The sequence below is a fragment of the Portunus trituberculatus genome, chromosome 8 (assembly GCF_017591435.1).
Source record: "Portunus trituberculatus isolate SZX2019 chromosome 8, ASM1759143v1, whole genome shotgun sequence".
In the NCBI taxonomy this organism is placed as follows: Eukaryota; Metazoa; Arthropoda; class Malacostraca; order Decapoda; family Portunidae; genus Portunus; species Portunus trituberculatus.
This window is the reverse complement of record NC_059262.1, coordinates 3,987,501-4,005,000: the sequence shown is the minus strand read 5'-3', so window position 1 is coordinate 4,005,000 and position 17,500 is coordinate 3,987,501. Positions and strand designations below refer to the sequence as shown.

General features: G+C 41.8%; 2 protein-coding genes across 3 annotated transcripts in view; both read left to right on the top strand.

Annotated features, from left to right (window-relative positions):
- Positions 1-6,988, top strand: part of LOC123499983 (apoptosis-stimulating of p53 protein 1-like) — a 44,781-nt gene extending 37,793 nt beyond the window's left edge. The window contains exons 10-15 of the mRNA XM_045248542.1: positions 1,917-2,140; positions 2,249-2,535; positions 3,448-3,865; positions 4,147-4,313; positions 4,715-4,914; positions 5,265-6,988. Coding sequence (XP_045104477.1) covers positions 1,917-2,140; positions 2,249-2,535; positions 3,448-3,865; positions 4,147-4,313; positions 4,715-4,914; positions 5,265-5,303 — 1,335 coding nt within the window. The 3' untranslated portion in view covers positions 5,304-6,988. The remainder of the gene's footprint in view (positions 1-1,916; positions 2,141-2,248; positions 2,536-3,447; positions 3,866-4,146; positions 4,314-4,714; positions 4,915-5,264) is intronic.
- Positions 6,989-9,837: 2,849 nt separating this feature from the next.
- Positions 9,838-17,500, top strand: part of LOC123499479 (organic cation transporter protein-like) — an 11,690-nt gene continuing 4,027 nt past the window's right edge. For both annotated transcript variants that reach the window (XM_045247504.1, XM_045247497.1), the window contains exons 1-5: positions 9,838-10,047; positions 12,095-12,290; positions 12,747-12,834; positions 13,734-13,837; positions 16,166-16,320. In XM_045247504.1, coding sequence (XP_045103439.1) covers positions 9,966-10,047; positions 12,095-12,290; positions 12,747-12,834; positions 13,734-13,837; positions 16,166-16,320 — 625 coding nt within the window. In that variant the 5' untranslated portion in view covers positions 9,838-9,965. The remainder of the gene's footprint in view (positions 10,048-12,094; positions 12,291-12,746; positions 12,835-13,733; positions 13,838-16,165; positions 16,321-17,500) is intronic.

Sequence of the window (17,500 nt, the reverse complement as noted above, 5' to 3'; positions counted from 1 at the left end):
CCAACACACACACACACACACAGTACCATGAAAGACAGTCCAACACACACACACACACACACACACCATGAAAGACAGTCAACACACACACACACACACACACACACACACACACACACACACACAGTACCATGAAAGACAGCCCAACACACACACACACACACACACACACACACACACACACACACACACACACACACAGTACCATGAAAGACAGCCCAACACACACACACACACACACACACACACACACACACACACACACACAGATATACACAGTACCATGAACGACAGCCCAACACACACAGCCACCCACCCACCACCTTCCCCACACCCTCCGGCCAGGAGCCGGGCGTTGGTCTGGATCCAGCTGGTGGGCTGCTCCCCTGATGACGTCACTCATATACGTTACGTGAATCATTTTGAAAATGAGGATTCCCAAAAAGGCAGCTGGACACGAATGTTAGAGAAATTCTGACTCGTTATCAATCAAAACTAATTCCTAAAATATAAAAATATCGCCGGAATAAGAAATAATAAGAATATTTCAAAAAACGTGTTAAATAAAATGTTGGAACTTCAACATATTTAAAAACAATTTTAAAGCCCACCAATTTCATTGAACAGGATCGATAACGTCTTTCAAAAATTATTACTATTATTTCGATGTATCAAAACCTGGCAACTCGCTCGGTTAGAAAAATTAATATTTTAAAAAGGACGTGTTTTACAATATTAACAGGGCTAGGAATTGTTCTTAAGGTCCACGCATTCAACGTATCAGGAGCCTTGCACACTTTTTCCATCATCAACTAGTGTTTCAAAACACAAACACTTCGCTACAACCTCAAATAAAAAATCAGTCACAGCGGGGGGAAAATTTTTACGTATTTTCGCCCTCTCGTGCGAATCATAAGCAGCCTCTGAACCAGCGCACTTCACTCAACTCAAGCATGGAAGACACGTGAAACACACCAAACTATCACCACAAACCCTTAAAAGGCACTTGTGACTCCAAATAAATCAACTGAGACGAATATAAATAATAGTGGAAGTCGACGAGCTGGGACCGGCTGGGCGGGACTTTGGGGCCGGTGATGACGTCACAACATGGCGGCTCGTGACGTCACGGCCCAGCCCACTTCCCCTCACTGGGCCTCCATGACACACAAATCAGGCAATTGTGGATTTATTTCAACAACGAACATGAAAGATTAGACCTATGGGTTCAGTCTGTGACCTGCCTGGCCTGCAGTGAGTGAGAGATGAGGCAGACAATGGGTGAGAGAGGGCAGCAGGTCAGGACATTGCTCTGTTGACGTATTTGAAGGATTGAATTATTAGGGTTTCTAAGTACTGGGTGGCGTTGGTTCACTTGTATGTTGTCCTGGAGCTTATCACCGCTAGGTTATGACATGGCATCACTGTCAAATCATCAGTTATAACAATAGACTACTTACGTTAGCCAGAGACTGTTTGGTTCCAGCTGACCCTGACCGTGACACCACCAGGCAGCCAGTCACCGACCCACACACTGCTGTCCGCTTTGTGTCTTCAACGGTGTATAAATAGTAAACCTCTGATTACTGAGAGGCCACACACACTGCCACACATTAATAGCTTCCTTACAACCACTGTATATTCGTTTTCGTCACTCACCACCACCACTGGCGCCTTGTCCTGCCAGGCTGCCAGCGTACCTCGGCTAATGTTTAAGGCGGCAAGGGGTAAACTAATGGCAAAGCGGACCACGGGTTTTTCTTTGTTTTTTGTCCGGGAAGCGTTTGGCAACAATAATAAAGTTAATTTCCCATACTCAACACCAGTACAATAATGTTTACGTGTGTCTGTTTGTATGTCAGTTTATTGAAATTACACAAACTCTTCTTTTTCTTTAATTCAATGTTTATCTTCAGGACACGGAGAGAGGGGGCGAGGGAGGGGAGGAGGGGGGTGGGGGTGAAGGAGGGGGTCGCAGCAAGCCCTCCCTCCCACCCAAACCCCCCGTTCCTTCCAAGCCCCTGCCACCCCCGCGCCAGAAAGGGGACCAGTTAGGGGGGAGCGCTGACTCCCTCACCACCCCAGGCCCGCCCCCCTCCCGCCCCTCCACCCTACAGACCCGTCCCCCACACGCCTACAGGTGAGAGAGAGAGAGAGAGAGAGAGAGAGAGAGAGAGAGAGAGCCAAAAAAAAAAAAAATCCTGAGAGAGAGAGAGAACCATCCACTAATCCACTCCTCCACTCACAGATACGCCAGCCAAAACGTCATCATGTCTACCTACACCCAAGCAGGAGGTGGTGGAGGCGGAAGTGGAGGAGGAGGAGGAGGAGGAAGTGGAGGAGACACACCAGGAACCCCAGAAGATGACTGCACCACCACAACCACCACGAAATCCACCACAAACAACAACACGGACGTAGAGAAAATTCACGTCTCAATAAACCGACGGATCGAAATGCCTCCCGATTTCATGTTTCCTGAAGGCGAGACTCCACCTTCAGATTTACTAGGAAGACGAGTGGAGGATATGGAAGGTGATGGTGTGGATCGAGGTGTGGATAGAGTAGTGGATAGTGTGGATAACGCCACTCCACTCATCTCCCTCTCTGAACTGCGTCTAGAGGGTGGAAAAGATGAGGGCGAGGCGGAGCAGGAGGTGGAGGAGAGGGAGGATGCTGGTGGTGGAGCCTACGGGAGGAGAATAGACAGCCAGATGGAGCGGACACTTCCACGCTACTGGCCAGTGAAGAGCTCCACCCAGGTGAGAGAGAGAGAGAGAGAGAGAAAGGGATAGAAAGGGAAAATAGATAGAGAGAGACAGAGAAAGAGGGAGGGAGATAGAGAGAAGGGGAAGGGGGAAAGGGGGAGAGAAAAATTGAGATAGATGAGGAGGGGAAAGGAAAAAGAGAGAGAGAGGGAGAGAAACAGACACTAGGAGACATTGAGACAGAGAGGAAGGAAAAAGAGGAAGAAGAGACAGAGGAAGGAAAAAGAGAGAGAGAGAGAGAGATTGGAAAACAGAGCGAAGGATGGGAGGGAAGAAGAGAGACAAAGAAAGAGGGTAAGGAAAAAAGAGAGAGAGAGAGAGAGGTTTTAAAAGGTCTGATTACATTATTAACTTTATTGCTCAAAATGAATATATTTTTTGATTTAGTGAAGAAAATTGGAACGGTTTCATTTTATTTATATATATATTTTTTATTTAGGGTTGAGGGAAAAAGACACTTGATAATATAATGCAGTGTTCATTATCAAACCATTTATTTACCATTATCATCAACACCATCATTATCAACACCACCAAAGCAATAAAAAGATGTCATTATATTGTAAACTTTACACCACCACTACTACCACTCCTAACATCACTACACCAATGCCAACACACACCACTACCACTTAACACCATCACCACCCTTAACACCACCACCCATTTCCCATTTCAGATAACGACACCAGTGGGGAGAACAAAAACACCAAACGCCAAGTCACCACCACCACCACTACAAACCTTTCCAACATCAACAACCTCAACAACAACACCACCACCACCACCACCACAAACAACAACAGTGGCGGTGGTGGCGTGTTGCGTCGCCTGAAGAAGGGAAACCTCAAGACAAAAAACAGCTCTAAGGTTCCAAGGAGGGTGAGCTTTGATCCCTTGGCGCTCCTCCTTGACGCGTCCTTAGAAGGGGAGCTGGATTTGGTGAAGAGGACAGCCATGGAGGTGTCGAACCCTTCTGCGGCGAATGACGAGGGGATTACGGCCCTCCACAATGCCATCTGTGCCGGGCATCTTGAGATTGTGACCTTCCTGGTGACCTTTGGGTGTGATGTTAATGCACAGGACTCAGATGGATGGTGAGTGTGAGAGAGAGATATTATTAATTTTGTGGGGGGTGAGATAGTGAGGTAGAGAAATAGACTAGTCGGAAGATAGAGGGATAGATTATTAATATTGAGAGATGGTGTGGGGGTGTGCTGTGGTGAGAGATAATACAACTTAAGAGAAAAGAAAAGAATGAAAATAGAATAGAGAAGAAAAATAGATAGAAAGAATAGAGAAGAAAACTAAACTAGCCTCCAAGAATTCTGTAGCAATAGAGATAAAAATACACTAACCACTCCCCTCCTCCCCCCAGGACTCCTCTGCACTGTGCGGCGTCCTGCAACAACGTGGCCATGGTGCGGTTCCTGGTGGAGCACGGCGCCTGCATCCTGGCCACCACACTGTCTGACCACGAGACGCCTGCGGAGAAGTGTGAACAGGATGAGGAGGGATATGATGGGTGTTCTCAGTACCTCTACAGTGAGTCTTATTCTGCTTCCGTCTTTGCTTTGCTGGGAGAAATGGCCACACAGGAAACTGGAAGGAAAGTGCATATACATAATTCCTCTACTCAAGACAGCTCCTTAGACCCTCTCCAGCTGATAATTGATTCTCAGACCAGTGAAAAAAATTACTCAGTTTCACAAATTCACTGCTAAGCAAACGGTAAAACACATGAACTTGGAAGAATCCTCAAGGTATTGAATTACTAAAGAAGGAACCAACTGCTGTCTCATGGTGGTTGGGGGGTGCAAGAATGTCATCAAGTACAGAAATGAGCCGTCTTCACAACAGAAATGATGTATTTGCAGTTTCCTCTTGAGTTTATATGGCAGCCAATTGTCCCATCCCTCACTCATCCCTTACCATCATCATTCCAGGTGTGCAGGAGAAGCTGGGCATCATGAACGGTGGTGTGGTGTATGCGGTGTATGACTACGAGGGCCAGGCCACCGATGAGCTGACCTTCGACTGTGGTGATGCGCTGACGGTGCTGCGACGCGGTGATGAGTATGAGAGGGAGTGGTGGTGGGCGCAGCATGGCAATCTCCAGGGATATGTGCCACGCAACCTGCTCGGGGTGAGTTTATGCTTGTTAAGGGTGTTGAGGTGTGTGTTACAATGTTTTAGGGTGTTTTGGGAGTGTTTGTGGTGTGCGTTGAGGTGTGTGTTACAATGTTTTGGATGTTTTAGGGTGTTTTGTGTGTGTTTGGTGATTTGAGTGTGTGTGTGATGAGTTTTGAGCATATTTGTGTGTGTGTGTGTGTGTATTCAGTGTTTGGGTGTGTGATTTGGGTGTTCTAGAGTGTTTTGTGGTGTGCGTGTGTGTGTAATATAAAATAAAAACAAACAATATAGCTTAAAGATATATATACCAACTACTACTACTACTACTACTACTACCACTAATTATCCTTCCTTCCTTCACAGTTATATCCTCGAGTTAAGAATCCTTTGAAGGACTCCTGAGAAAACAGCAACAACTACTACTACTACTACTGCGACTACTACAACTACTACTACTACTACTACTACTACAACCTGCCCAGTCTTCTCTCCTCTCTGTGACTGAACTGAGAAGAGAGAAAGAGAGAGAAAGAGAAGATATATTAGAAGAGAAAGAGAGAGAGGAGAGAAAGAAGAGAAATTAAAGAAAGGGTGGTGATGATACACACACACACACACAGACACTTTTAATCAACACCACTAAATTAAAATAAGACCAAAATTAATCTCACTTCTTTCTTAGCATCATCACCAGTCAACACCATTATTATTTTTCACTGGTAGAGTGAGTGAGAGTATTTAAAGCTAGTTCTAAACACCAGTCAACACCATTATTCATTTCAATTGAGAGAGAGCAGTAAATTCATTCTCAACACCATTCGGTCACACAAACGAAAGAAAATGTAAGCTCGTATTTTCAACACCACTTTCACATCACTCTCTCCTCAAAGCCAGAGTGAGAAAATACCAAGTAATTCTCTCAACACCACTTCCTCACCACCAAAGAGAAACAAAGCAAAATGTCAACACCATCACTATTATAAGAGCAGAACATAATAACAACACCACCACCACCACTTCCTGTTATGAGTAATGGTGAAGATGCAAAATGACAACACCAAAATTTTCATAGCAACACCAGAATCCTTAATGCAGATTCTTTCAACACCACACACACATCACTAGAGAGAGAGAGAGAGAGAGAGAGAGAGAGAGAGACCCCAACCCTACTACATAACATCACCACTCAACACCACAATTTTAATGGATGAAATAAATAAATGAAGCAAAACAGAGAAATAGGTAATTTTCAAAACAACACCAATTTGAAGAAAAAACAAGAAAAACAAAATTGTACCCTTTAAATCATCACCAATCAACACCACCACCACTACTCCTTAACTAGAAAGGAAAAACTAATAAATTAAAACCTATTCAAGACAACAATAATCACAACACCAAAACAACAACAAACCAACCAAAATTAACCTACACCAATGTCATCACCACTCAACACCACCCAGTTAAGAAAAAAAAAATTATAATTTATTGATATGAAGACCATTATAAACACCACCATTAAAACTAACCCAAACCATGTCATCACCAGTCAACACCACACCAGCCAGTAAAGAAAAGAAGAAAAACAAAGTAAAATCTAAAGACAATTATGAATAACACCACAAAAATTAACTCAACACCACGTCATCACCACAAGTCACTACTCAATACTGAAGAAAGAGGAAAAACAAATTATAATCCATTAAAATAGAGACAATTATAAAACACAACACCACAAAAACTAACTCAACACCACGTCATCACCACTCAACACCACACCAACCAGTGAAGAAAAAAAAAGCAAAATAGAGAGAAATAGACAATTATGAACACCACAAAACTAAACCCAGCACCACTCAACACCACCCAACACCACATCACCACCACCCAACACCACACCAACCAGTGAAAAATGCAAAATCTACTGAAATAGACAAACGAACACAACACCACAAGTCATCGCCACCCAACACCACCACACCAGCCAGTCCAGTGCCTTAACCCAAACATATCCAAGTGTAAATAGAAAGAAAACCAGAGAGAGAGAGAGAGAGAGAGCAGATATATATGAAACAGATGTGTATATATATGTATAAATATATATATACATTGTACCAGAACGCTTTATAAATGTATAGTAGTATATAGAGGCAGGAGAACCAGGTGTGATAGGAAAGAACACAGGTTAATTGAGAGAGAGAGAGAGAGAGAGAGACAGAGAGAGAGTGTGTGTGTGTGCATGTGTGGTGGTGTGTGGTGTGTATATAAACTAAAAAAAACATCAATTATTATAGAAATGGTGTATATATTTTTTTTTCTATGGGTCAACACCACAAGCCACCATCACCACCACCACCATTGCCGCCACCACTATTGAATATTTTAATAATAATGATACTGATATATTAATAAGTAATAATAATAATTGTAATGAGTGAATGAGGGAGTGAGTCAGTGAGTGAATACATAAAAACGTTAATAAATAAATAAATAAATAAATAAAGTGTTGCCATATGATATTTTGTGTTTTCATTGGTGACCTGAGAGAGAGAGAGAGAGAGAGAGCAATACACAATCATTCCTTCACTTACCTTCCATCTTTCCTTCCTTCCTTCCTTCCTTCCTTCAGCAAACAACTATCTTTTTTTCTTTCCTTCATTCACTTCAGTAGAGAGAGACAAAGAGAGAGAGAGAGAGGGAATCTTCATCTATCCTTCTTCAGTAGACAGCACCACCTCTTCCTCTCCTCTCCTCTCCTCTCCTCTCTTCTCCAGCAATCATCTAATTTCTCTCTTCTTCCTCTCTCCCCCTCTTCCCATCTTCTGTAGTCCTGTTGGAAAAAAAAAAAAATAAGGTTTACTACAATATTCTTTTTTTTCTTTTTTCATCTTCCTTGTTTTTTCATCATCTTCCTCGTTTTTGTTTTCATCTTCCTTGCTTTGTTTCCATCTTCCTCGCTTTGTTTCCATCTTCCTTGCTTTGTTTCCATCTTCCTCGCTTTGTTTCCATCTTCCTCGCTTTGTTTCCATCTTCCTCGCTTTGTTTCCATCTTCCTTGCTTTGTTTCCATCTTCCTTGCTTTGTTTCTATCTTCCTTGCTTTGTTTTCATCTTTCTCGGAACATTAGAACAGAAGGAGGATGAATACATGAGAAAGATGAGTGACAGGAGGCCTCGCGATCTAAGACAGTCACTTGTTAACTATGCTACATCTACAATAAGCTGTATAAGAGGCGAGGGTAGAACAGATTAACCCCTTCAGTACCAGGACGTGTTTCCATATTCATTCTGGTGACTATTTGGTGATTCTATACAGCTTCACAAACTCATGGGGGTTGAAATAGGGAAGGCTCCAGCCATTAATCTTCTGACTTCCATAGACCCTTGCTAATGTCAATAAAATGGTTTAATCGTACACAAATCTCAAGGTAAAAATGTGTCCCAGTACTGAAGGGGTTGAAATAGTGAAGGCTCCAGCCATTAATCTTCTGACCTCCATAGACCCTTGCTAATGTCAATAAAATGGTCTAATGGTACACAAATCTCACGGTAAAAAATGCGTCCTAGTACTGAAGGGGTTAAAATAGTGAAGACTGTGGCCATTAATCTTCTGAACTCCATAGACCCTTGCTAATGTCAATAAAATGGTCTAATGGTACACAAAACTCAAGGTAAAAATGCGTCCCAGTACTGAAGGGGTTAAAATAGTGAAGACTGTGGACATTAATCTTCTGACCTCCATAGACCCTTGCTAATGTCAATAAAATGGTCTAATTGTACACAAATCTCAAGGTAAAAATGTGTCCTAGTACTGAAGGGGTTAAAATAGTGAAGACTCCAGCCATTAATCTTCTGACCTCCATAGACCCTTGCTAATGTCAATAAAATGGTCTAATTGTACACAAATCTCAAGGTAAAAAATGCGTCCTAGTACTGAAGGGGTTACGCTCCTCCCCACCCACCACTCCCCAGGCGTTACCATGCAAGAAATAAGGAAAAAAAAAAAAAACAATAGAAAATAAAATAAAGAAAAGAAAAATAAATAAATCCCAATTACTAAGAAGGACAATCTGGGAAAATTTATACAGGAAAGATGGGAAAAAGGAGATCTAATGTAACCAGCCTACTGCTATCATGTAACCACTAAAAAATCGCTAAAATGAAATACAATGTAACTATTATAATGTATCTACTAGTGTCGCTAAAAACAAACAAAAAAAATATAATGAAACTGTTACTATCGCTAAAAGAGAGATCTAATATATGGAGGAGGAGGAGGAGGAGGAGAGGAGGAGGAGGAGGGGGAGGAAATGAAACGAGGAGGAGGAGGAGGAGAGGAGGAGGAGGAGAAAAGAGGATAAGAATGCTTGTGAAGAACGAAAGTGAAGCAGAAGGAAAGTGGAGGAGGAGGAGGAGGAGGAGGAGGAGGAGGAGATGCAAGAAGAGAGGCATTAAACTTAAATACTGATTAAATTCACCGACAAGCACTATCACTTCCTCCTCCTCCTCCTCCTCCTCCTCCTCCTCCTCCTCCTCCTCCTCCTCCTCCTCCTCCTCCTCCTCCTCTTTATCCTTCAAACTCGGTAAACATCCATATCAATGTCTCTCTCTCTCTCTCTCTCTCTCTCTCTCTCTCTCTCTCTCTCTCTCTCTCTCTCTCTCTCATTTTTTCTTTATTTCTATACAACGATCTTTTTTTTATTTATTTCTTATTTATTTATTTATTTACTGAGAGAGAGAGAGAGAGAGAGAGAGAGAGAGAGAGAGAGAGAGAGAGAGAGAGATTATTCCTCAACACGATAGTAATACACGTATAGGCATAAAGGAGGAGGAGGAGGAGGAGGAGGAGGAGGAGGAGGAGGAGGAGGAGGAGGAGGAGGAGGAGCAGGACGATCTGGATGAGAACAGATTAGCAGACGAGACAGTGAGAGGTGGAGAGAAAGAGAGAAAGAGAGAAAGAGAAAGAGAAAGAGAGAGAGAGAGAGAGATAAGTGGTACCTCTTCTCTCTCTACTACTACTATTACTACTACTACTACTGCTGCTACTACTACTACTATTAAGCAAGATGTCTTCAGGAATGGACAGTTTAATGACCCAGATTGGAACAGGAAAATGGAGCATCTTTCACTTCTTCGCCTTGTCGTACAGTAAGAGAGAGAGAGAGAGAGAGAGAGAGAGAGAGAGAGAGAGAGAGAGAGAGAGAGAGAGAGAGAGAGAGAGTTATTTACGTTTATTCTTCAACAGGTAACAAAATTTCTACAGGTAAGCCTTGTTAATGATCTTTCTACAGGTAAACTTTACAATTAATTCGTATGTATTTGTTAATTAGGTTCCTATTCTGTTCATCTCACTAGTGCAAGAGTTAACCAGTACTCTCAGTTTCTCACCACTATTCTGTCCACCTCCCTAGTGCAAGAGTTAACCAGTACTCTCAGTTTCTCACCACTATTCTGTCTATCTCCCTAATGCAAGAGTTAACCAGTATTCTCAGTCTCTCACCACTATTCTGTCCACCTCCTAATGCAAGAGTAAACCAGTATTCTCAGTCTGTCATCACTATTCTGTCCACCTCCCTAGTGCAAGAGTTAACCAGTATTCTCAGTCTCTCACCACTATTCTGTCCACCTTCCCAATGCAAGAGTTAACCAGTATTCTCAGTCTCTCACCACTATTCTGTCCACCTCCCTAATGCAATAGTCAACCAGTATTCTCAATCTTTCACCCTATCTGTAGCAAACTCCTGAACTCCCTCCCTGCTTCTGTGTTTCCTTCCCGTGACTTGAACTCTTTCAGAAGGGAGACTGCAACACACACAGCCTTCAATTATTTACTATCAGTTCTGAGTCTCCATGAACCGGCGCCTCAGTGGATCTTATCTTAATGTACGAGCACTCTCAAACTCCCCAAGGACCTGAAAACCCCTCTCACACTCTCCTACACCCTCAAATACCCCAGAACACCACCAAACAAGGCCGAATGAACCGACACACTCACTCCCACTCTCCCAAACACTCTCGTACTTCGGTAACTCTAAACTGGCGACTTACATTCAAAAGATAATCCGTATTTAAGTTTCCCACAACCAACCAAGTACAACAGGTAAGAATATTTGTGATTTTTCTACAGGTAATTCTTTTTTGTTCTAAGCCTTTGAAACATGTAGAGCGCACACACGACCCAGCATTACTCACGAACACAGATGAGCGGTTTGTTATATAGCAGAACAACGAGCGGTTTGTTTGTTCTCTAATTGCTGGAAAACCCTGAACACTGCTAGCGCCAGGGAGTGTTATGTTGCTGCCACACACACCCAACTCTCATTAAGGAAGCAAGGGACTATCACCATGACTGGGCAATGCTCGATCATGTGGACGGGGCTTGGGAAGAAAAATAAAAAAAGCATTTGTATTAAGTTTCTCACGTTCAGTTAATTAAGCACAACAGGTAAGAATATTAGTGAGTTTTCTGTAACGCTCATGTCTTGCTGTCCTACGCCAGTCAAGCTTCTTATACAAATGACTGAAAAAAATTGTATTAAGTTTCCCACGTTCAATTAAATGCAACAGGTGAAAAATATCAATGATCTTTCTACAGGTAAACAGAATCCCTTTCAGCCAATAAATTCCCGTGAAAAGCCCACATGGTATAAAAAAAGTATAGGTCTAAAACTCATCTTTGTTATCCAGGTATAGGCCTAAAACTCTCATTCATTGTCCTACGCCAGTGAAGCCTCTAACATATATAAACAAAATAACAGTATCCGTTGACCATCTTACATTAAAAACATCATTCCCATTAAGTTTTCCACAATGAAATAAGACAAACAGGTGAAATTCTTAACCCTTCAGTACTGAGACGCATTTTTACCATGAGTTTTGAGTGTGATTACTGATTAGACCATTTTATTGACACTAGGAAGGGTCTATGGAGGGCAGAAGATTAATGGCCACAGTCTTCACTATTTTAACCCCTTCAGTACTGGGACGCATTTTTACCTTGAGATTTGTGTACCATTAGACCATTTTATTGGCATTAGGAAGTGTCTATGGAGGGCAGAAGATTAATGGCCACAGTCTTCACTATTTTAATCCCCCACATGAGTTTCTGAAGCTGTAGAAAATCACCAAATAGTCACCAGAATTAATGTGTGAACGTGTCCTGGTACTGAAGGGGTTAATTACTTTTTTATTGCAGGTAACATCCTCATCACACCTCACGTCTTTGGCCGGCCCTTCCTGGCGCCCAAACTTGACTTCATCTGCACAAGTAATAACTATAACACTACTATGGCTACTACTACTACTACTACTACTACTACTACTGCTACTACTACTCTTACTATTGGTGCTGCTACTACTACTATTGGTGGTGCTTCTAACTTGACTGAAATGTAAGGAATGGTTGTTGTTGTTGTTTTTGTTGTTGTTGTTGTTGTTGTTGTTGTTGTTGTTGTTGTTGTTGTTTTATTGTTGTTGTTGTTGTTGTTTTTGTTGTTGTTGTTGTTGTTTTTTTTGTTGTTGTTGTTGTTGTTGTTATTATTATTGTTGTTGTTTTTATTATTGTTGTTGTTGTTGTTGTTGTTTTATTATTGTTGTTGTTGTTGTTGTTGTTGTTGTTGTTGTTGTTTTTATTGTTGTTGTTGTTTGTTTATTGACCGATATTTTTTATTCATCGGTAATGAGAGAGAGAGAGAGAGAGAGAGAGAGAGAGAGAGAGAGAGAGAGAGAGAGAAAAACTTTTGCCAGTGAAATACCATAAATCACACCCCAAACACACACACACACACACACACACACACACACACACAAGCAGTCTAGTGAGTACGTGCGTGTGTTCGTGTTCACAGTGATCATTGCTACGAGGCTGACCAGATGACACCCTGCAGTGACTGGCTCTTCGACACCTCCACCTACACCTCCACCATGACTGCCGAGGTGAGAGAGAGAGAGAGAGAGAGAGAGAGAGAGAGAGAGAGAGAGAGGGGTGACAGACGGACTCGCTCTCATTATACCTTTTTTTTCGCATTTATTTCTATCTTTCTTTTTCTTCCTATTCTCTTTTTTACGTCTTCCTCTTTCTTCTCCTCCTTTTACTCTTCCTCCTAATCTTCTTTCTCCTCCTTCCTCCTCCTTTTCTTCTATCACATACTTCCATTCTTTTCCCACCTCCTCCTCCTCCTCCTCCTCCTCTTCCTCTTCCTAATCTTTCTCCTCCTATTTCTCCTTCTTTCTCTTTTCTCCTTGATCTTTTCCTCCTCCTCCTCCTCCTTCTCTTCTTCTTCTTCCTAATCTTTCTCCTTCTCCTTTTCCCTCTTTCTTTTCTTTTTTTTCTCTTTCTCCTTGATCTTTTCCTCCTCCTCCTCCTCCTCCTCCTCCTCCTCGAGACTGTACCCTTGTCAATAATGCAGAAACCTTACCAATCTACCACTAGAACCACAAAAACACACTAAAATACCCCAGAAACACGCTAAAATATTTCCCAAAACACATCAAACACCCAAATATCACTAAAACACCCCAAAACACCCCATAAACACACTGAAATACCCCAAAAACACACTGAAATACCCACAGAACACACTAAAACACACTCCCTCACCATGACTATTTTCCAAGGCCACAGAGAAGACAAGGCGCGTTCTCAAGACAGTTTTCCTTGCTAATAATGCAGGAACTTCACCTATCTACCACTAGGACCACAAAAAAACACACTTAGTAGACGTATATACAAGTTTAAATATACCTTTTGCAATATACTCCTATTTTCAAGCGTAAGTGTTGCCAGATGCGGCTCATTTTCTCCTTTCTCTCTCTATTTCTTTGACTTTTTTCAGTTCATGCTGGTGTGCGGGCAGGAACACCTCCGGGCCACGTACCATAGCGTGTACCAACTCGGGGTGCTTATTGGTACACCTGGCAGCGGGTTCCTGGCTGACAAGTACGTGGTGGGGTGTGATTGGGATAGTAGGAGGGTGTTGAAGGGTGTTGAGGCTGCGAGTTTGGGGGTGTTTTAAGTGTGTTTGCGGTGTTTCAGTGTGTTTTGGTGTGTTTTAGTGTGTTTTTGGGGTGTTTTAGTGTGTTTTGGTGTTTTAGTGTGTTTTTGGTGTTTTAGTGTGTTTTGGGGTGTTTTGGGGTGTTTCAGTGTGTTTGAGGTGTTTCAGTGTGTTTTGGGGTGTTTTAGTGTGTTTTGGGTGTTTCAGGGTGTTTTAGTGTGTTTTGGGGTGTTTTTGTGTGTTTTGGGGTGTTTCAGTGTGTTTTAGGGTGTTTAGTGTGTTTTGGGGTGTTTAGTGTGTTTTGTGGGTATTTTAGTGTTTTGGGGATGTGTTAGTGTGTTTTGGGGTTATTTTGAGTATTTTGGGTATTTCAGTCATATTTGGGTGTTTTGGTGTATTTTGAGGGATATTTTAGGGTGTTTTGTGGGTGTTTTTGTGTGTTTTGGGGTGTTTTAGTGTGTTTTGTGGGTATTTTAGAGTGTTTTGGGAATTTATGTGCGTTTTGGAAGTGTGATTTGAGTGCATTTTGAGTGTTTTTTTGCGACATTGAAGGGGATTTTAAGAGTATGTTATGCTTTGAATATATTTTGAGTGTGTCTGGGTGTGTTTGGGTGGAATTTAGGTGTGTTTTGAAGTGCTGAAGGAGATTTTATAAGTGTGGTATGTTTGGTGACAAGAGTGAGGTGAGGTGAGGTGAGGTGAGGTGAGGTGAGGTGAGGTGAGGTTCTTGTGTGATGTTATGCTATTCTATTTCTTATCTATTTCCCCATTAGCTTTGTAATGGGAAGGGGTTAGAGGTGTGGGGAGTTGGGAATGGGGATGGGGTGTGTCAAGAGTAATGGTAGTTAAGGTGTTGATGGTTGTAATGGTAATGATGTTAAGGACTTATAATGGTGGTGGTGGTGGTGGTGGTGGTGGTAGTCTGTAATCGTAATCCTAGTTGGTGTTGGTAATAGTGGTGGTGGTGGTGGTGATGATGGTTGTGGTGGTGGTGGTGGTGGACAGCAAGGTAATAATGATAATGGTGATGTCAGTGAAAATAATAATGATGATAGTGACAACCTAACAATAATAATAGTAACAACAACAATAATAATAATAATAATAATAACAATAATAATAATCGAAACAATAATAATATAACCACCACTACTACTACTACTACTACTACTACTACTACTACTACTACTACACTGATAAAAACGATAACATTGATAGTAATAATAACAATTACACACACACACACACACACAAAAGTTTCCACACCTCGCTAGATGAGAGAGAGAGAGAGAGAGAGAGAGAGAGAGAGAGAGAGAGAGAGAGAGAGAGAGAGAGAGAGAGAGAGTTAACTAGCCTTGTTAGGTAGTTTGGGTAGTTAATGTATAGTACTCGTTCTCTCCTGCAGTGTGTGTGTGTGTGTGTGTGTGTGTGTGTGTGTGTGTGTGTGTGTGTGTGTGTGTGTGTGTGTGTGTGTATTTACCTAGTTGTATTGTACAGGGTTCGAGTGGGGCTCATAGTGTCCTGTCTCCATATCTCCATCTATCTATCTAGTTTTTCTTTAAAGTTATGCAAACTATGTGCTGTAACAAAAAAACACAAAGCACCCTTGGAAACCTCTATCTTCAACTAGAGCCTTTGAAATATGTACGTTAATCTTTCACTAGAACCATAAAAACGCCCTTGAAAAATCCGTGAATCTTCAACTACAACCCTTTGAAAAACTGAGGCGCTAATCTTAACATCCAAGCGCTATAAACTGAAAACCTTGTTAATCTTTCACTAGAACCATTAAAACACCCTTGAAAACTTAATCTTCAACTAAACCCCTTCAAAACAGCTACTAATATTGACAATCTTGATACGCAGTTAGTGACACGATACCCCTTCAAAACACCTCCAAATCTTCACAATCTCGACACGTAGAAGTACTGACACAATACCCTTCAAAACAGACAAAGACAATCCTGACACGCAGAGATAGTGACACGATACCCCTTCAAAACAGCTCCAAATCTCTACAGTACTGACACGATACCAGAACCCCTTCCAAACGGGTATTAATCTTGACAGTCTTGACACGCCTGTAATTTTCCCTGTTTAGTCTCTGTATCTCTCTCTCTGTTTTTCTCATAACTATCTAACTACAGTTCTTCTCTCTCTCTCTGTCTCTTCTGCCTGTATTTCTTCCCTGTTTTATTGGTTTCTCTGTCTTTATCGTCTGCTTTTTCTCTTTTTTTTCCCGTTAGCTTATTACAGTGTACATTCCGCGACAGGTATGGACGCAAGCTGATGTTAACACTGAGCAGCATCGTGTACATTGTGTTGTCGCTGGTGACGGCATGGCTGCCTCATGTGGTGTCCATCCTGGTGCTGAGGTTCATAATGGGACTGGCGCAAGGGGTAGTGATGCTGGTGTCATATATACTTGGTGAGTGTGTGTGTGTGTGTGTGTGTGTGTGTGTGTGTGTGTGTGTGTGTGACTGATGGATAAAGGTGTGCGCGCTAATATGAAAGCCTTTGCTAACCTCTAACATCACTTACACCTCGTCAACCTGTCACTGTCCTTAATCCCTTCAGTACTGGGACACATTTTTACCTTGAGATTTGTGTACCATTAGACCATTTTATTGACATTAGGAAGGGTCTATGGAGGTCAGAAGATTAATGGCCACAGTCTTCACTATTTTAATCCCCCACATGAGTTTGTGAAGCTGTATAAAATCACCAAATAGTCACCAGAATGAATATGGAAACGCGTCATGGTACTGAAGGAGTTACACTATTAGTAATGTCCTCTAACTATCACAAGCGCCATGAAAACACCCTCAAAACCTTAATCACTTCAACTACACCCTTTATCTACCACTATCAGTCATTAAACTATTAGGAGGCGAACTATAAACTGTCTTGTTAAATTATTCCTTGCCTTGTTCAGCCGCAACCAGCCTTGTTCAGCTGTCACCCCACCCTAACCTAACCTAACCTAACCAGCCTTGTTCAGTTGTCACCCTAACCTAACCTAACCTAACCTAACCTTACCTAACATCAAAACAGCTTAGTAACCCTTGAAAATACCTAACAACAGCCTTTCTAAACTACAATAATCACAGGGCACATATTATAAATGGTGTCACTATATACCCAACCTTGTTCAACTGTCACTAACATCACCATAGCATTGATAACCCTTGAAAAACACAATAATCTTTCTAAACTACAATAAACACGGGAAATATGTTAGGAATTGTGTTTATACTCAGCCTTCTTCACCTTGTTCATCTTACAACAGCACAACAAACTCTTCAAAACAACAATAACTAGCACTGTCTAGCTGTCAACTTGCTAAAACTACTATTAGACTCACGAAAACATATGTAATTTATTTTAAACTACTACTACTACTATTTTTTTTCTTCTCCTCCTCCTCCTCGTCTTTCTTCTTTTCATCTCTTGTCTATCTTTCAATTCTTCCCTCCTCCTCTTCATCCTTCTACTACCACCACTACTACTACTACTACTATTACTACCACTACTACTAATTACTACTACTACTACCACTACCACTACTCCTACTACCTACTATCACCACCACAACTACTACTACCACT